At 40.5% G+C, this 15,221-nt stretch overlaps 1 protein-coding gene across 1 annotated transcript in view; it reads left to right on the top strand.

Moving 5' to 3' along the window:
* The window catches only part of HS2ST1 (heparan sulfate 2-O-sulfotransferase 1), a 148,554-nt gene extending 133,547 nt beyond the window's left edge, over window positions 1-15,007 (top strand). Inside the window, exons 5-7 of the mRNA XM_077824446.1 lie at window positions 212-309; window positions 1,717-1,874; window positions 8,600-15,007. Coding sequence (XP_077680572.1) covers window positions 212-309; window positions 1,717-1,874; window positions 8,600-8,826 — 483 coding nt within the window. The 3' untranslated portion in view covers window positions 8,827-15,007. The remainder of the gene's footprint in view (window positions 1-211; window positions 310-1,716; window positions 1,875-8,599) is intronic.
* Window positions 15,008-15,221: the final 214 nt, after the last annotated feature.

Below are 15,221 nucleotides of genomic sequence, written 5' to 3'. Positions count from 1 at the left end.
TAGTCAGTTAATTTCAATCACAAAATGTTAAGACCAATAGATTCTCTTCATAAGGTATTTTGAAAACAACACTTGAAAAAAAATACATTTTCTCTTTTACCCACACATCTCGTGTTCCTCTATCCCCAGCACATTTAACAACTAACTGTAAGATGTTTGATATGAAGACTGGTGTTTATAGCTCACTGTGCAACTTTGTCTTTTGTTCCAGACCTTTGATGAATGTGTAGCAGCTGGAGGCTCAGACTGTGCTCCAGAGAAACTTTGGCTTCAAATTCCATTCTTCTGTGGCCACGGCTCAGAATGCTGGTAGGGAGATAAAATTGGCTTAAGCTGCTAATCAAGTATATTATCACTATAATCTATATTTAATAAGTAAATGTGTGGTGGAGGGTTAGATGTTGAGAAACTATTTTCCAAGGAATAAGTTTAAAAGACATTTGTTTTGTAATAGACGTTATAGAAGTGTGCAAACAATTCTTTAACTAAAAATCAGCATTTCCATTATAGACCCCAGTATTACAGATTCAGTAGTGACAATTTTTTGTTGAATCAGGCTAAATCTTAGTGTACATGTTTGCCTGAACTAAGTGTTCTCCTGTTCAAGCTATTTGAGTTTTATACAGAGGGAAAATTATATAAGTAGCTTGGTTTGAGGTGCTGTTGTGATAAGCTGTATGCCAAGCTCTCAATAATAAATGCAGCTTAGTTGTTAGAAGGTGAAATGAAATTTGATAAGGATTAACTGTACATGTGGATCAAGCATTTTTGCTTCTTATACAAGAGCCGTGTATTTTAAGTTAGTCTCCAGGGAATGTAAGTTTGAAAATGGCTTATTTGTGCACAACAATTCCATTCAAATCCTTTTAACACTCAGTGATAGAGAAGTTGCTAACTGCTATCTGTGGAAACAAATCTACTTAAAGGTTCTGAGTGAAGACACGGAGCGTTATTATCAAGCCTGTTATCACTAAATTTGCTGGATTTAATCACAAGCAAAGCAGGTGGCCACTTGGCGACTTTTACTCAAGTGCAAACTCTGTATAATGTGGGCAAGCCCCATGTACCCCAGTCTGGCAGTGGGACCAGAGGAAGAAGAAAAGTTGAGCCCCTCTGTCCCCCCTTTCCTCTCTGGCAATGAAACCATGAGAGTGGGAGAGATGACAGCTCTATTCTTTCTCCTTTGTAAGGCCAGCTTTGCTTTTGTGTGGGCATTTAACTATGGTAATGAAGAATACTTGCTAAGTCAGAGGAATTATGAGATGATATTTATCAGAGGATAAAGAAAGGAGGGCATGTGCCACCCCCACACACACACCTCATTTTTTGAGTAGGTAAAAAAATGGTAGTTCTGACCATTTGATTCTTGAGACACAGAAAAAGTAAAATTTTAGAAATTGAATTAATTAAATTAATAACCATATAATTGCTAAAACCTCGTGGGTAAGGTGTTAGTATTAGCAAAAGACTGTTGTGAGCGGCCTTGTAAAGCCATAATCCATGACATTTGGGTTTGGTGTTGACAGAATCACAGGTGAGAGAAATTGCCCACGGGGGGGGGGCGGGGGGGGAGTTAGGAAAAGGAAATTAGAGGTGGGTGTGATTTAAAATGAGTCTCTTGCCTGTGCAAAGATGATGTGAAGAAAACTACATCTAGGAATCAAGAATTCTTGGCTGACTTCAGAACCTTGCTGTAATTACTTTTTATCATTTTAGGAATGTGGGGAGCAGATGGGCTTTGGAACAAGCCAAGTACAACCTGATTAATGAATACTTCCTAGTGGGAGTCACTGAAGAGCTTGAAGACTTTATTATGTTATTGGAGGCAACTTTGCCCCGATTCTTTAGGGGTGCTACAGAACTGTACCGGACAGGTATTTCAATAGCTGTTTTCATTTCTTCCTCACCCCTTTTTCATTTATGCTTTCACATGACCTCTTCAGACCTGGATGAGCAGTCTTGAGTCTCTGCCAGGGTTGCTTCTCTGTTGACTGATGTTTCTATGCAGGAGGCGGAATCATTCCAAAAGAGTTCTTCTATCAGTTTTACCATGCAGGCCAAGCATCTTTAGCCCGTATGTTCATTACACACAATCAGAGTGGAGCATTTGGTCTGTGCAGCAGTTCTGCAGTAATATGACTAACTTACTGTTGTTTATACATGAAGGTAAACATGGTAGGCTTTACTAATAAAAGGGTCCAGCCCCAAAGAGGAACTGACAGGCTAGGGCCCTGATCTTGCAAACTGTTCTGAACTGGGAGATTTCTGCACCCAGGTGGAGCCCCACTAAAGGATCCGTTAATCTGTATAAAACTCCTGTATGTCAGTGGGAATCTATACAAACATTGAGGTCTGTCTGCGTGGATCAGCTTGCAAAACTGAGGCCAAAACAATAGGAAAGTATGGGGTGGTGGAAGGAGGAGGGAGAGCCAGCCTTAAACAAGAAAAGGGGAAGCTTGCACTTTTTTCTTTCAGATTGATTCCTTAAGGCTATACTTTTTCTTTTTAAGTGATTTATTTTTTAAATGTTGACATATTTAAAGCCAGAAGGATCATTTTAGACAAAAAATATTTAGTAGTATTTCTGGACATTTCCAGAAATATTGTCCCAGGAAAGCAAATCATTATTTAAGGAAAGTCACTGCAGAACAAGCAAATTGCCAGTTCCTTTGCCACAGTGTAATTTTCAGAAATATAATCTTCTGGAAGTGGTGTTAGAATGATTTGTGTGTTTATGTATGTATTATGTATACTGTTATTGCTACACCAACACATGATTATTTCTTCTTCGAGTGCTGGCTCATGTCCATTCTGCGTTAGGTGCACACATGCACCACTGCTGGAGATTTTTCCCTCAGTGGTATCTGTCGGGCTGGCTCTTGTGCTCTCTGATGCTGCGCGCTTATCTGCCAGTATAAGGGGTGCTGCCAGCCCCGCATCCTATCAGTTCCTTCTTACCACCCATGACAGTTGCTGGAACATCTTTTGCTTTGGCAAGGTGTTTCAGTGGTATTTTCTGTTCAGTTTAGTTTTAGTCTTCCATTAGTAGTAGTGTAAATAGTGTAAATAATACTAGTGTAGGTAATTAGTCCCCCTCCTTTAGTGTAGAGGGGCTCCCTTTGCCCTTGGAGCTGGGCATGCCCTGGGCCCCAGGCTTCAAACCTTGTGCTTCCTATAGCAAGCCTCTACCGATGAGCGACCCACATTCCAGTTGTCCAAAGCCTCTGGGAAGGGTTCATGTATGAGAGCACAGTCAGATCTGTCGGCACTATAAGCCTCATACGAAGAGACAGGCAACACTGAGGGCTATCCTAACAGAAGCCGCTCTTAGACTAACGTCAGAGCCAAACAGCTCAGATTCAGCACTGAGCACTTCAGCTTTGCTGTGAAGCACCTCTCCGGCACTGCGTGTTTCTTGGCACTGTTCTCCATCTCTGGTACTGAGAAAAAAAACATGAGAAGCAGTGATCTGAGAGAGAACACTCCCCAGTGCTGAGGTAAGGCAAATGGGGAAGGCAGTGGAGTGCGACCCACGCTGGGCCACTTCTCCACCCCGGTCCCATGGCAGCACTGTTGACGCCGCCCTGAGGGCCATTGATTCCGGTGCAAGACCACCACCGCCACTCCGCATATGCCAGGAAGTCCTCACAGTGCCTTCTACCCCAGAGACCTTTGCAGCAGCCAGGGACTTCTCTCTCCCAGTACCACTGACTTCAATGCCCCAACCTCCGGTTCCAATGAGCATGAGCAAAAAAGAGCAAGGGGCTCCAAGCTCTTTCCCAGTACCAGGGCCCTTGGCATCTTCCAAAGGCAAGCCAGGCCATGTTTCTTCTGTGAGGTCATCCCCAGTCCGGCACCGGTCCCTAGACTCTCAGCACCAACTAGCAGAAATGAGGGGTACTGCTTCCCTGTGGTCACCTCAGGAGGACATTTCTTCTTGCATCCCAAGAACTGTTGCCGTTATCCATCCTATGTCCCACCAGTCCTACTCAGTGGCGTCGAAGAGTTGGGCTCCTGCATGGCTCTATTCGGCATCGGACCCCGACTCTAGTACCAAGTCCAGTACCAACACACAAGATGTGGGCCCAATGTATGTAATCAGGGCAGAAGAAGAGGAGGAAGCTCCCCCACCGGTACAGGCCTCTTCCTTCCCAAACAAGACCACCTTGACTGAGTTGCTCACTGCATCACCATCTGAGGTGGCCCTCCCAGCAGCAAGGTTGTTATGGGTCTGATAAGAGCCCTGTGGCAGACCCCATCTTCTCTTCCTCCCACTTGGATGAAGGCAGAGAAGAATTGCTATATGCCAGCCAATTGGTACCAGTACTTATATTCTCATCCTCCTTCTGAGTCCCTAGTCATAACAGCAGCCAATGAGAGGGCCAGACAAACACTATCCCCAAACAGAAAGACTTAAACTAGATCTGTTTGGCAGAAAAATTTATTCAACAGGCAGATTGCAACTTTGTATCTTGAACCAGCAAGCCCTGCTGGAGAGGAACGATTATAATATGTGGGATTCTCTGACAAAATTTAAGGATTTGCTGCCTTAGGACTCCATGCAAGAGTTCTCTGCCTTCTTAGAGGAGGAAAAGAACATAGAGCCCTACTCCAGGTGACCCTGAACGCAGCTGACGCAGTAGCCAGAACGATGCCTTCCACAGTGATCATGAGACTAATGCTTGGCTGCAATCCTTGGGGCTACTATAAAAGGTCCAACAGTCAATCCAGGACCTCCCATTCGATGGTACCTCATTGTTTTCGGAGCAAACGGACACAAAGCTTCATGGCCTGAATGATTCCAGAGCTATCCTGTGGTCCCTGGGCCTCTATGCACCGGATCCTTCGACGAGGCATTTCGGGTCTCAGCAACTTGACCACTTCTCAGCTTCTTGTGCTTTGAGTTCCAGCTCTGTTCCTTGCCTCCCTCAACTGGTAGAAGGAGCCCCCAGCCAACTATGGCGGGCATTCCCTTTGTCATGCCCCAGTAGGATGACAAGACACCAAGTGTGAAAAATCGGGACAGGGGCCGGGGGGTAATAGAAGCCTATATAAGAAAAAGACCCAAAAATTGGGACTGTCCCTATAAAATCAGGACATCTGGTCACCCTATCCCCCAGCCATCAGTATCCCTAATTTCGGATGCTTCCGATCTAGGTTGGGAGCCCATTTCAACCGCCTAAGACCACCGGGTCAGTGGACCCATGAAGAGCTCTCCCTACACATAAATGTCAGAGAGCTCAGAGTGGTATGCTTAGCTTGCCAAGTGTTTCTTCCCCAGATCACAGGCAAAGTAGTATGAGTACTTATGGACAACCCTGCAGCCATGTTGTACATCAACAAGCAGGGAGGAGCATGCTCCTGGGCCCTGTGTCAGGAGGCCGTCCATCTATGGGACTTCTGCATGAAGCACTCCATTCACCTTGAGGCTATCCATCTTCTGGGAGCTCAGAAGGCCCTGGCAGATCACCTCAGCTGATCTTTCTCCTCTCACCAGGTCACTCCCAGGCCACCAGGTTCATCTTCCAAAGGTGGGGATCTCCCCAGATAGATCTGTTTCCAACCAGGCAGAACAAGAAATACCATCAGTTTTGCTTGCTTCACGGTCATAGCCCGGACTCCCTTTCAAACGTCTTCCTGCTTCCATGGACAGATCTCCTATTTTATGAATTTTCTCCAGTTCCTTTTGTAAACAAGGTCCTTCTGAAAATCAAGCAGGACAAGTCGAGCATTATTCTAATAGCACTGGTATGGCCATGCCAACACTGATTCAGTACACTGCTAGACTTGTCAGTAACGCAACTAATCTCACAAGATCCAGGGCTGTTTACTCCACCCAAACCTCGGAGCCCTTCACCTGATCTTGTGGAAGCTCCATGGTTGCGCCTGGAGGAACAAGCCTGTTCAGAACAAGTCCGCTAGGTCTTGCTAGGTAGTAAGAAGCCATCTACTAGGGCTACCTACATGTCCAAGTGGAAGCGTTTTTCAAAATTGTTTTCTTAACGAGGTCTATCTCCAACTCACTCAGTCTTCCCTTCAATCTATACTGGAATACCTGCTCCACCTAAAACAGCAAGGTCTTGGCCGTTGCATCTATCATAGTAGACCCAGCAGCAATCTCAGCCTTCCAGCTGCCAGCGAGTGGTAGGTCAGTTTTCTTGCACAAGATGTCCATCTGCTCTCTTAAAGGGTTAGAGAGACTTTACCCTCAGATTTGTGAGTCGATTTCCCTGTGGGATTTAAACCTGGTCCTGTCAAGACTCATAGGCCCTCCCTTTGAGCCGCTAGCATCGTGCCCTCTGCTGTTTCTCTCCTGGAAGGTTGCCTTCATGATAGTGATTACCTCAGCCAGAAGCGTCTCAGAAATCAAGGCCCTTGCATCAGAACCACTATACACTGTGTTAATCAAGGACCAGGTTCAACTGGGCCCCCACCTAGCATTCCTGCCAAAAATGGTTTTTCAGTTCCATAGTAACCAGCCCATTTTCCTGCCAGTTTTCTACCTGAAACCACACAGGAATTCAGAAGAATGGCAGGTTCACTCATTGGATGTCAGATGTGCCCTAGCCTTCTACATTGAGAGGACTAAACCATTCTGTAGATGTATGCAACTCTTTGTGGCAGTAGAAGAGAGGATGAAAGTCCTGTCAGTTTCAGCCCAGAGAATCTCATCTTGGATAATCTCCTGTATTCAGGTGTGCTATGAGCAGGCAGATATTCCACCTCCTGCTATCTTGACTACTCATTCGACAAGAGCTCAGGGCTCATTAGCGGCATTTCTGGCCCAGGTCCTGATTCAAGTGCATACCTTCCCACGATGCCATCACCCAGCAGGATGGAGGTGATGCCAGATTTGGGAGAGCAGTGATTACAATCAGCATGCCCATGAACTCCAAGCCTACCTCCTTGAGTACTGCTTGTCAGTCACCTAATGTGGAATGGACATGAGCAAGCACTCAAAGAAGAAAAACGGTAACTAACTTTCCCGTAACTACTGTTCTTTGAGATATGTTGCTCATGTCCATTCCACAACCTACCCTCCTTCCCCTCTGTCGGAGTTAGCCAGCAAGAAGGAACTGAGAGGGTGCGGGGCCGATGACACTCCTTATACTAGTGCAGTAATGTGTGGCACCAAAGGGTGCTAGAGCCAACCCGACGGATACCATTGAGAGAAAAATCTCTGGCAACGGTGCACGCACGCCTAATGTGGAATGGACATAAGCAACACATCTCGAAGAACAAGAGTTACAGAAAGGTTAATAACCGTTTTTTATTACTTCTACTGTTGTAGCACCCACGGGGCGAGCACTTTCCAAACCAAGATGAAGAAATATTCACTGCTCCAAAGAGCATAACGTTTGATTATACTAAATCTAAATCCCCTTCTTGCAGGCATAGAGAATGCCCAGTTTACCTGTGTCTGAAGGTACCTGTACATTTGGAGGCCCATAAAGTCTCAATGGGTATGTCTACACTGTGTTTTAAAACCCGTGGCAGCAAGTCTCAGAGTCCAGGTCTACAGACTCAGGCTTGTGCTTGGGTGCTAAAAACAGCTGAATAGATGCTTCAGCTGGAGCTCAGACTTTGAAGCCCACCCTTTTCCCCAGGCTTCAGAGCCTGAGCTACATCCTGAACCCAAGTGTCTACTCAGCTGGGACTTGCTGCTTTAGGTTGTAAAGCACAGTGCAGGCATACCCCATGAGACTTACAGCCTCCCAGTCTATTTCAAATTGGACATCTTGCTGCTGAGTTTTGGTTTGTTTTTAGCATGATCCTACCTATTTGCTCTGATGTCTTACCTTTGCAAGGGCTTGTTGTCCCCATCCTGCATCAGATTGTTTGGGCTATGGACATACAGATCCATGTTTCTTCTCTTCTTCGGTTATCATAGACTGCTGCCATTGGAAATAGCTAAACCCTCTCTAGGTAGCTGCTGGTGCCTCAGTTGGCCCTGCTGCATGTGATGAGGTAGGACTCTGGGCAGGACTTCTGCCTCTGAACAGGAAGAGGGACAAGATTATTGTTTAGAAGCCCCTAAATATGCCAAATTAACATTTTATATGTAGTTTTTAATCATTCAACTATCGCTCTTATGAAGAGTGATCATCAGTATTAAAATTAGTAAAGCTGCACCTTAAACAAAGCATGTTCTCTGAACCAGCTTTCCTGGTAGTAGATGCTTCTGGCTTTGAATTTTCTTAATTTCTTAGTATTTAGTATCCATAGTAATTTCCAAGTAGATATTAATCAAGTTTGAAATAAAGATCTTACAGGCTGATTATACAGTTCACTAAGTGACCATTTCCTGTTTGGAGCTTTAATAACTGAGTCCGTTGCATAGAGTGAGGAGCGGGTTCTCTTGAGAAAACACTAATGCAAAACGCATTAATGCTTAGTGGCAAAGTTTTCAATTTACCAGTTCCACATGGTTATATTAATAAATTTGGGCTTAAGTTCTATCAACTTTTATACAGTTTATCAACATGTTGATTGAAGAAACTGTGCAAATAAAACAACCGTAGTCTGTATGGTACAATTCTGGAATTATTTAAACTTGTAAGTGTAAGTGGAGTTATAACTGTTTCCATTTTCCATTTAGGAAAAAAGTCTCATCTTAGGAAAACAACAGAGAAAAAGCTCCCAACAAAAGAAACCATTGCCAAGCTGCAACAGTCGGAAATTTGGAAAATGGAGAATGAGTTCTATGAATTTGCACTGGAGCAATTTCAGTTTGTCAGAGCACATGCAGTTCGGGAAAAAGATGGAGAGTTGTATATTCTGGCGCAAAACTTTTTCTATGAAAAGATTTACCCTAAGTCGAACTAAGAACAAGGTTTACTGTTAGATTAATGGACTAAACCTTTGGTCACTTTGTCATCTTAGTTCCCAGCCCTGGAAAATAGATTGCTGGTAGACCTCTGAGGTATTTCTCTCTAGAGCTGAGGAAAGTGGGCTGTGGATCACACCAAAGGTGTTGGATACTTGACTTAAGCTTCAGTTCTTTTATCTAACTAATAGTTTCAGTGGGAGTTACTACTCTTTCCCTGAAGAAACCTACTTTTTCCTTTACAGATATTAACCACACAGAGGTTCTGGTTGGAAATATAAACAAAAAATGCTTCTATTTATGCTGCTGTTGATTCTCAGAGCAATTTATTTTCATTTAAACTTCTGCAAACAAGAACTCATTTGTTTTCCCAGCTTCTACATGGAGATTTTGGTTGTATACAATTATGAATAGTGTTAATAACTGGTTGACATCTGTGCTTTGTTTTTGTGAGTCACGTTACATGATCTTCATTGGAATGGTTAATCGTGTTCTGCTAAGAAATGCTGCTGCTGGATTTGCCCATATATATAAATGTGGTTTTATTAAAAAGAAAAGTTATAACTAATCATTAGTGTTTTAAAAAAATAATTTCCATATTAATATTGTAAAAAAGAGAATCAAGCCAGTATTTCCTTTTCCTCCCTCTCCCCAACTGCCAGCTGAAGTTGGGAAAATTCTGCAAAAAAAGTTGGCATTGCCTGCAGTTCTAATGAATGCTTATACATCAATATAAAAAAACCCTTGTAAATTCAGTATCAAGTTGCTCCATGGATTCTTTGTAATGACTGTAAACTGAGATAGTGATGAATCCATATTATGACTCCATTAGTGAGCTGTGGTATGGTTTGGGTTTTCCTACTTCTTCTATACTTTTACCTGTAGAATATTTTTACTAAGGTGCTTTATAATGTGTTTTAAAGCATTGCATTTACAAAAGGAGTAAAATGCTGTAAATACTGCATATTTTATGTATTTGGACCAAAAGGTTACAAGTAATTAGCTGAAAGTGGTTTTTGCACCAGCTTTGTTACATGTGGAGTAAAAAACATCTCATCTGCTGTTCTGCTTCCTACTTTAGTTAACTGTTGGACATCACTGAAATGCACTTCAATGACCTCTACAACTTTACTAACACAGCACATTGTCCAGAAGTTCTCTTTACCTAAAATTAGTCTATCTTTTTATAACACTTGAAAGAGGAAAAAGAAAATCAAATGTGTGATTGAGAGAGATGTTGAACTTGACATAAATGTGTTTATGTAACTGCCTTATGTCGCTATTGTAAACTTGTATGATTTGCTGTTATTAGCAGCTTGAAACACCTGGTAGATTAAGTATAGTTGAGATGAGTGAACAGATGTTTGGGTACTGGGGACACTGTGTTTTAACAAACTGCAGTGAATACCTACAAAGAACGTATAACTTTTTAAAAAATCACAGTAATTACCCCTTTTTTCACCTTCAGTTTATAAAAATTAGTTTCCCTGGGGTGGAGGGAGGAGATAATGTGACATATATCTGAATTCCTACGGATGGTGCTTAAAGCAATATTATAAAGTTATTAAGATGGAGTTTCTTTAATGCATTTATTTTTTGTAATATGAAAATGATTGGGAGTTGAAAATCATGTGTACATTGGATGTTTGCTGCCAAAAAGGTTAATTGAAAAGATTAATTGAGACGCTATCCAGTATTTAATTTTTAAATTTGCTTTACTATCCTTTGGACCTTCCTCTTTTGAGATTTAAAAAAAAACAAAACACTTTCTCAAATAACTGTTCTCCCCAATTAAGTACTGGTGGATCTTTCTTTCTGATTACTGATTTATGTAGCATGCACCAGACAGGATTTTGCTTGATACCTTTCCTGTATATCAGCTTCATTAATGATGCCAACACATCACTGGGGAACAGGATTTGCTACTCGATTTATGTTCCTTCTAGTAGCTGGTTGTCTAGCTGGACAAGAAGTACTGAAGTACTGGAGAGTCATCATAGAGTGGCTATTGCAATTCTGAAATTTTCTGTTAGACTGGTAAATTTTGGAAATACAATGGATATTTATCATTTTAAAAAAAGAACATTTTTAGGGCAGATCACATTTTGTCTCTTTTCCATATAATTTGGATTTATTTGCTTAAAGCACCTTATTTTCTTGATCCTTTTGTAAAATTTTCAGAATAATATCTCTGAACAAAGATACAAAGTGAAAACATAGTACCCAACTAGCTAACGAAATAGGGCATTTAAACATACAAACAAGTGCCCTAGTTTGAGAAGAAAACGATGGGTGAAATCCGGGCCCGGGTGAAATCAGTAGAAGTTTTGCCAGGATATAATCCTATAAATACAGTTTTTGAACTTCTGCTCCTCTTCTGCCAAGATTTAAATTTAGAAAAATGAATGAAATAGTCATCTTAAAAATATATTAAAAATCTTTGCATTTTGAAGGAGACATTTATTTTTTGTAGTTCACATCATGGAAAAAATCTTTATTTCCTCAGATAATATCAACTCCCGTCCTCTCCTTGCTGTGAATTGATAAAATTGAGAGTGGTGATACAGAAATAGGCATCTCTTTAGAAACTTACTAATTGAAAAATATTTAAACATATTACATGTTGGGGTGGAGGAGGAATCAAGATTGTGGCTACTTTTATATCATATTAATTCATTCAGAGAGTATTTTAAAATCTTTTGACCTCAAAGAGTCAAACTTCTGCTTCTCAAGGGGATAATCAACTTTACACATTTTTAATAACCTACTCTATTCTTGTACTCCGTAATTTTCCAAATCACTGGTTGTTAAAAGTAATTTACAGTATATAAGTGAGAATTTGTCTCAATACTTTTCCCCTAATGAGTCCAGTCAAATTTAGGGACTTGCAGATTGTATGATCATTGCACTTGATTATGCAGCTTTTTGCATGCACATCTGACATTGAAGTCAATGGGGGCTGTATGCAGAAGTAGCAGGAAGAGATTTGCGTTATGGGAGCAATTTGGGGTGAAATTCTGGCCCATTTAAAGTCAATGGGAGCTCTACCATTGACTTGAATGTTGCCAGGATTTCACCCTTTATGTCCATGCACAATATTTAAAATATTTTAGGAAATGGAAGCCACAAAATCAATGCTGTGTACAGTGCGTGGATTTATGTTCAAATATTCTGTTTATTAATTATACACAGATCATGGATTCCTGTTAGATTATTTAAAACAGGAATCACAGTTTATACTTTTAGAATGTAGCAAAGGGGAAGCAGTCCGTCTGGGAGTTTTGGAATGCTTTTTCTAGATGTTCCATGCTTCTGCGTTCCAGTAGTACACATTTGCCTATTATAACCTTACATTAATGATGTTTACGTCAAGGGAGGTCCAATTGCTATTATGTTTTTGCATCAATTTCACTGGTATTGAAAAGGTATGTATAGAAAGAGATGTTTGTGATGCTGTCTAAACTATGCTGCTTAGGCAGACAGATGAAAAACCTGTTTCAAAGTGCACTGCCAGTTTAGCTCTTTAAAAGTGGAGCTTATTTTATGACTACTGGAGATCAGACTTGCAGAAATTGTAATGGGTGACTAGTTGTCGGGATATATTCTGTACTTTAAGCCCATGCAGCTATGTAACCCTTGCAGCACTATTTATAAATTGAGCCCTCTTTGTGAAGACTTTGATAGCACATAATTATAAATGTGTTTAGACACTCATACTGTCTAATACCTAGATCAGCAATTTTCTGTAGCTTCTGTATTAAGAGAGTTAGGTTTGTGAGCATCTCTAAAGCAGTACTGAATGTAACTTTGAGAAACATGGATTGTGCCTCATGACTTTTACTTTTTAACTACACACACACACACAGCTAAATAGTGCCTTTTTTCCTCACAGTCCATGTTGAAGATGCTCACTCCTGCTCTTTTTCCCTCTCTCTCCGTATATTGATTCATTCGTGCAATATTATCCCGATGTGAAACCATTTTGTCACATTTGTTTGAGAGGTAATCGCTCAGTTTTCCTCGCTATCATGCCAGCTTCTGTTGTTGAAGTGTTGATTACTGATGCAAATGCTATAAAATAAAACACCCAGTGGGAAGGGGAAAAAAAAGTCCAGTGTCCTGTCTTAATATTTTTCATGTAGCGTTCGCACTGATACTTTTCTAGCAGGCATCAATATACATTATAATGAACTTCACTTACAGCCATTGTTGCTGGAGCAGTTTCCATTGTGGTTGATCTATAATAGTTTTTATAACTTGTTTGTGGGATTATTTTATTAAAACTGCTGTGAGTAAACTGAAATGTATAGCCCTGTATCACCTGCAGTGGAATCTCTGATTGGAAATTAATAAACTGCATATAGGGTGTATGTTATAATGGAAGTGTCAGTGGAAAGAAGCTCTGTGTAATAAAAAAATTAAGCTTTGAAAGAACGAAATAGGTTGACATTTAAGCAATGGGCTGAAATGCACATGCCTCTCACCATAAGGAGAGCATGAGAGGACATATGTGTGAGAGATGGTGGTCACATTGCTTAATGCTTTGCTGGAAGGTGCTCAGATACAATGGGGACGAGTGTAGTATATACAATCGAAATGTAGTGTTGGCAGCTGCAAATGCAAATCTGTTCAAATGAGAAGATGTCTCATGAGCACTCTATCCAGTGCTACAATGTAGGACTTACTAAATGTGTATTATAAACACTTCTAGCCCCTCTGCTCCATGAAGCAGCGTCTCAAGTAGCTGAATAGTCAGTCAACTGACCCAGCTTTGATTACTTAATAGGATAGTTCTTAAATATTTAGCCAGAGCACTACTAGTTGAGAACCAACTGTCACATAGCGTTTCAGCCCTTTAAGATTTGTGCTACTTCCCACTGAGGAGTCTACTGAAGGTTCATTATGTCTCTTGCATTGATGAGTATACTTCTTCCCCAATTCCCCCCCCATATATGTGTGTGTGTGTGTATGGATATAAATAGATAAAATCCAGAATTAAAACTGATCTTTGTTACCCTTGCAGGTGCAATTGTTGCATACAGACTTCTGCCTTTTATCAGTCAATGGGAAGTTGAGAGAGAGAGAGACACACACACACACTGTGGCCTGTAAAAGGATGCAAGTTCATCCTCTAAAGGCATCTTTTCCGGAACCGAACAATGTAGTAATGGAAATAACTATTGCCCAAAAAGAGGCGCATAGCTCACTACATAGTATATTAGTAATTAATGTGAGCTCTACTGTAAAAGAGAAAATATCACAATAATATATCAACGTATTAATTGCCTAAGCAATCTTATAAAATTAATGCTGCCATTCTATGGATAATTTAATCTCTTGAATTGGAATTAATTGGGAAGATGGTGCTAAATTTTTCCACTTCTTGCTTTTTCATTTTACTTTTATTAATCTGTTAACCTGTCTAAATCTTAGTTGAATTTAGTATAAATTTCCTTATTGCTTAATAAAATATAAGCTGCTAGTGAATCTCAAAGCAATGTCCAGATGTTTTCTTCAAGTACAAGTCCCCCGCTATGACCTCTCTCCCTGCTTCATTACCACATAGCACAGATGTGGTAACTTGCAATAAGAGCTAATTTAAAGGACCAATAATAGTCTTTATTAAAAAAAAATCTCCACAAAGAACACCTGTGGCTTAAAAATGAAGGCTTAAAGACCTTTCACCTTGTCATAGTGACCCACTGTATCCCCCATACAAATGAAAAATACTGTGGTAAATATACTCTGTCCATTTTCTAGACACTTACAAGATTTATTCTGGATAATACACTCTTGGGCTTGCTGCACACTCAAGCATTAACTTTTTATAATAAGAATAGATATAAATATGGCTGCATGAGGAATGACCCACACGTCTCAGTAACTATAATAAAAGTTTCAAGCCAAATAGAGTAATATATATATATCTTAAAATAGTAGTATTAAGCTTGGGAATTGTGGCTGTAGTTTGTATGGATCATATTTCTTTGATATTTAAGAAATATTTGATGTGCATGTATTTGAGTCATAGACTGCTCAAACACCCTTTATATGTATTGCAACATCCTGCAATTTGATATGAATTTGTCCTCTGAGTTAAAATGATGTTTCTTGATCGTGGTTCTTATTTCTAATGCTGATATCAATTTTAAATAATAAAGGAAAAAAACACTTTCCTATGTTGGGAACAAAACAGAATTCATTGTTTATTTTTTGTAAGTCCAGGAAGTCTCAAATGTTGCAAATTTGGTACAGAAGTTCCTATGCTCTAACTTAAGTAGAAGTTTTGAGCCTGATGCAGCAATTACTGAGTGAAATTTCATGGCCTATGTTATGCAAGAGAGTCAGAGAAGATGATCATACTTGTCCTTCCTAGCCTTAAAAACTATAAATT

The sequence above is a fragment of the Eretmochelys imbricata genome, chromosome 8 (genome assembly GCF_965152235.1).
Source record: "Eretmochelys imbricata isolate rEreImb1 chromosome 8, rEreImb1.hap1, whole genome shotgun sequence".
NCBI lineage: Eukaryota > Metazoa > Chordata > Testudines > Cheloniidae > Eretmochelys > Eretmochelys imbricata.
This window is presented reverse-complemented; position numbering and strand designations above follow the sequence as displayed.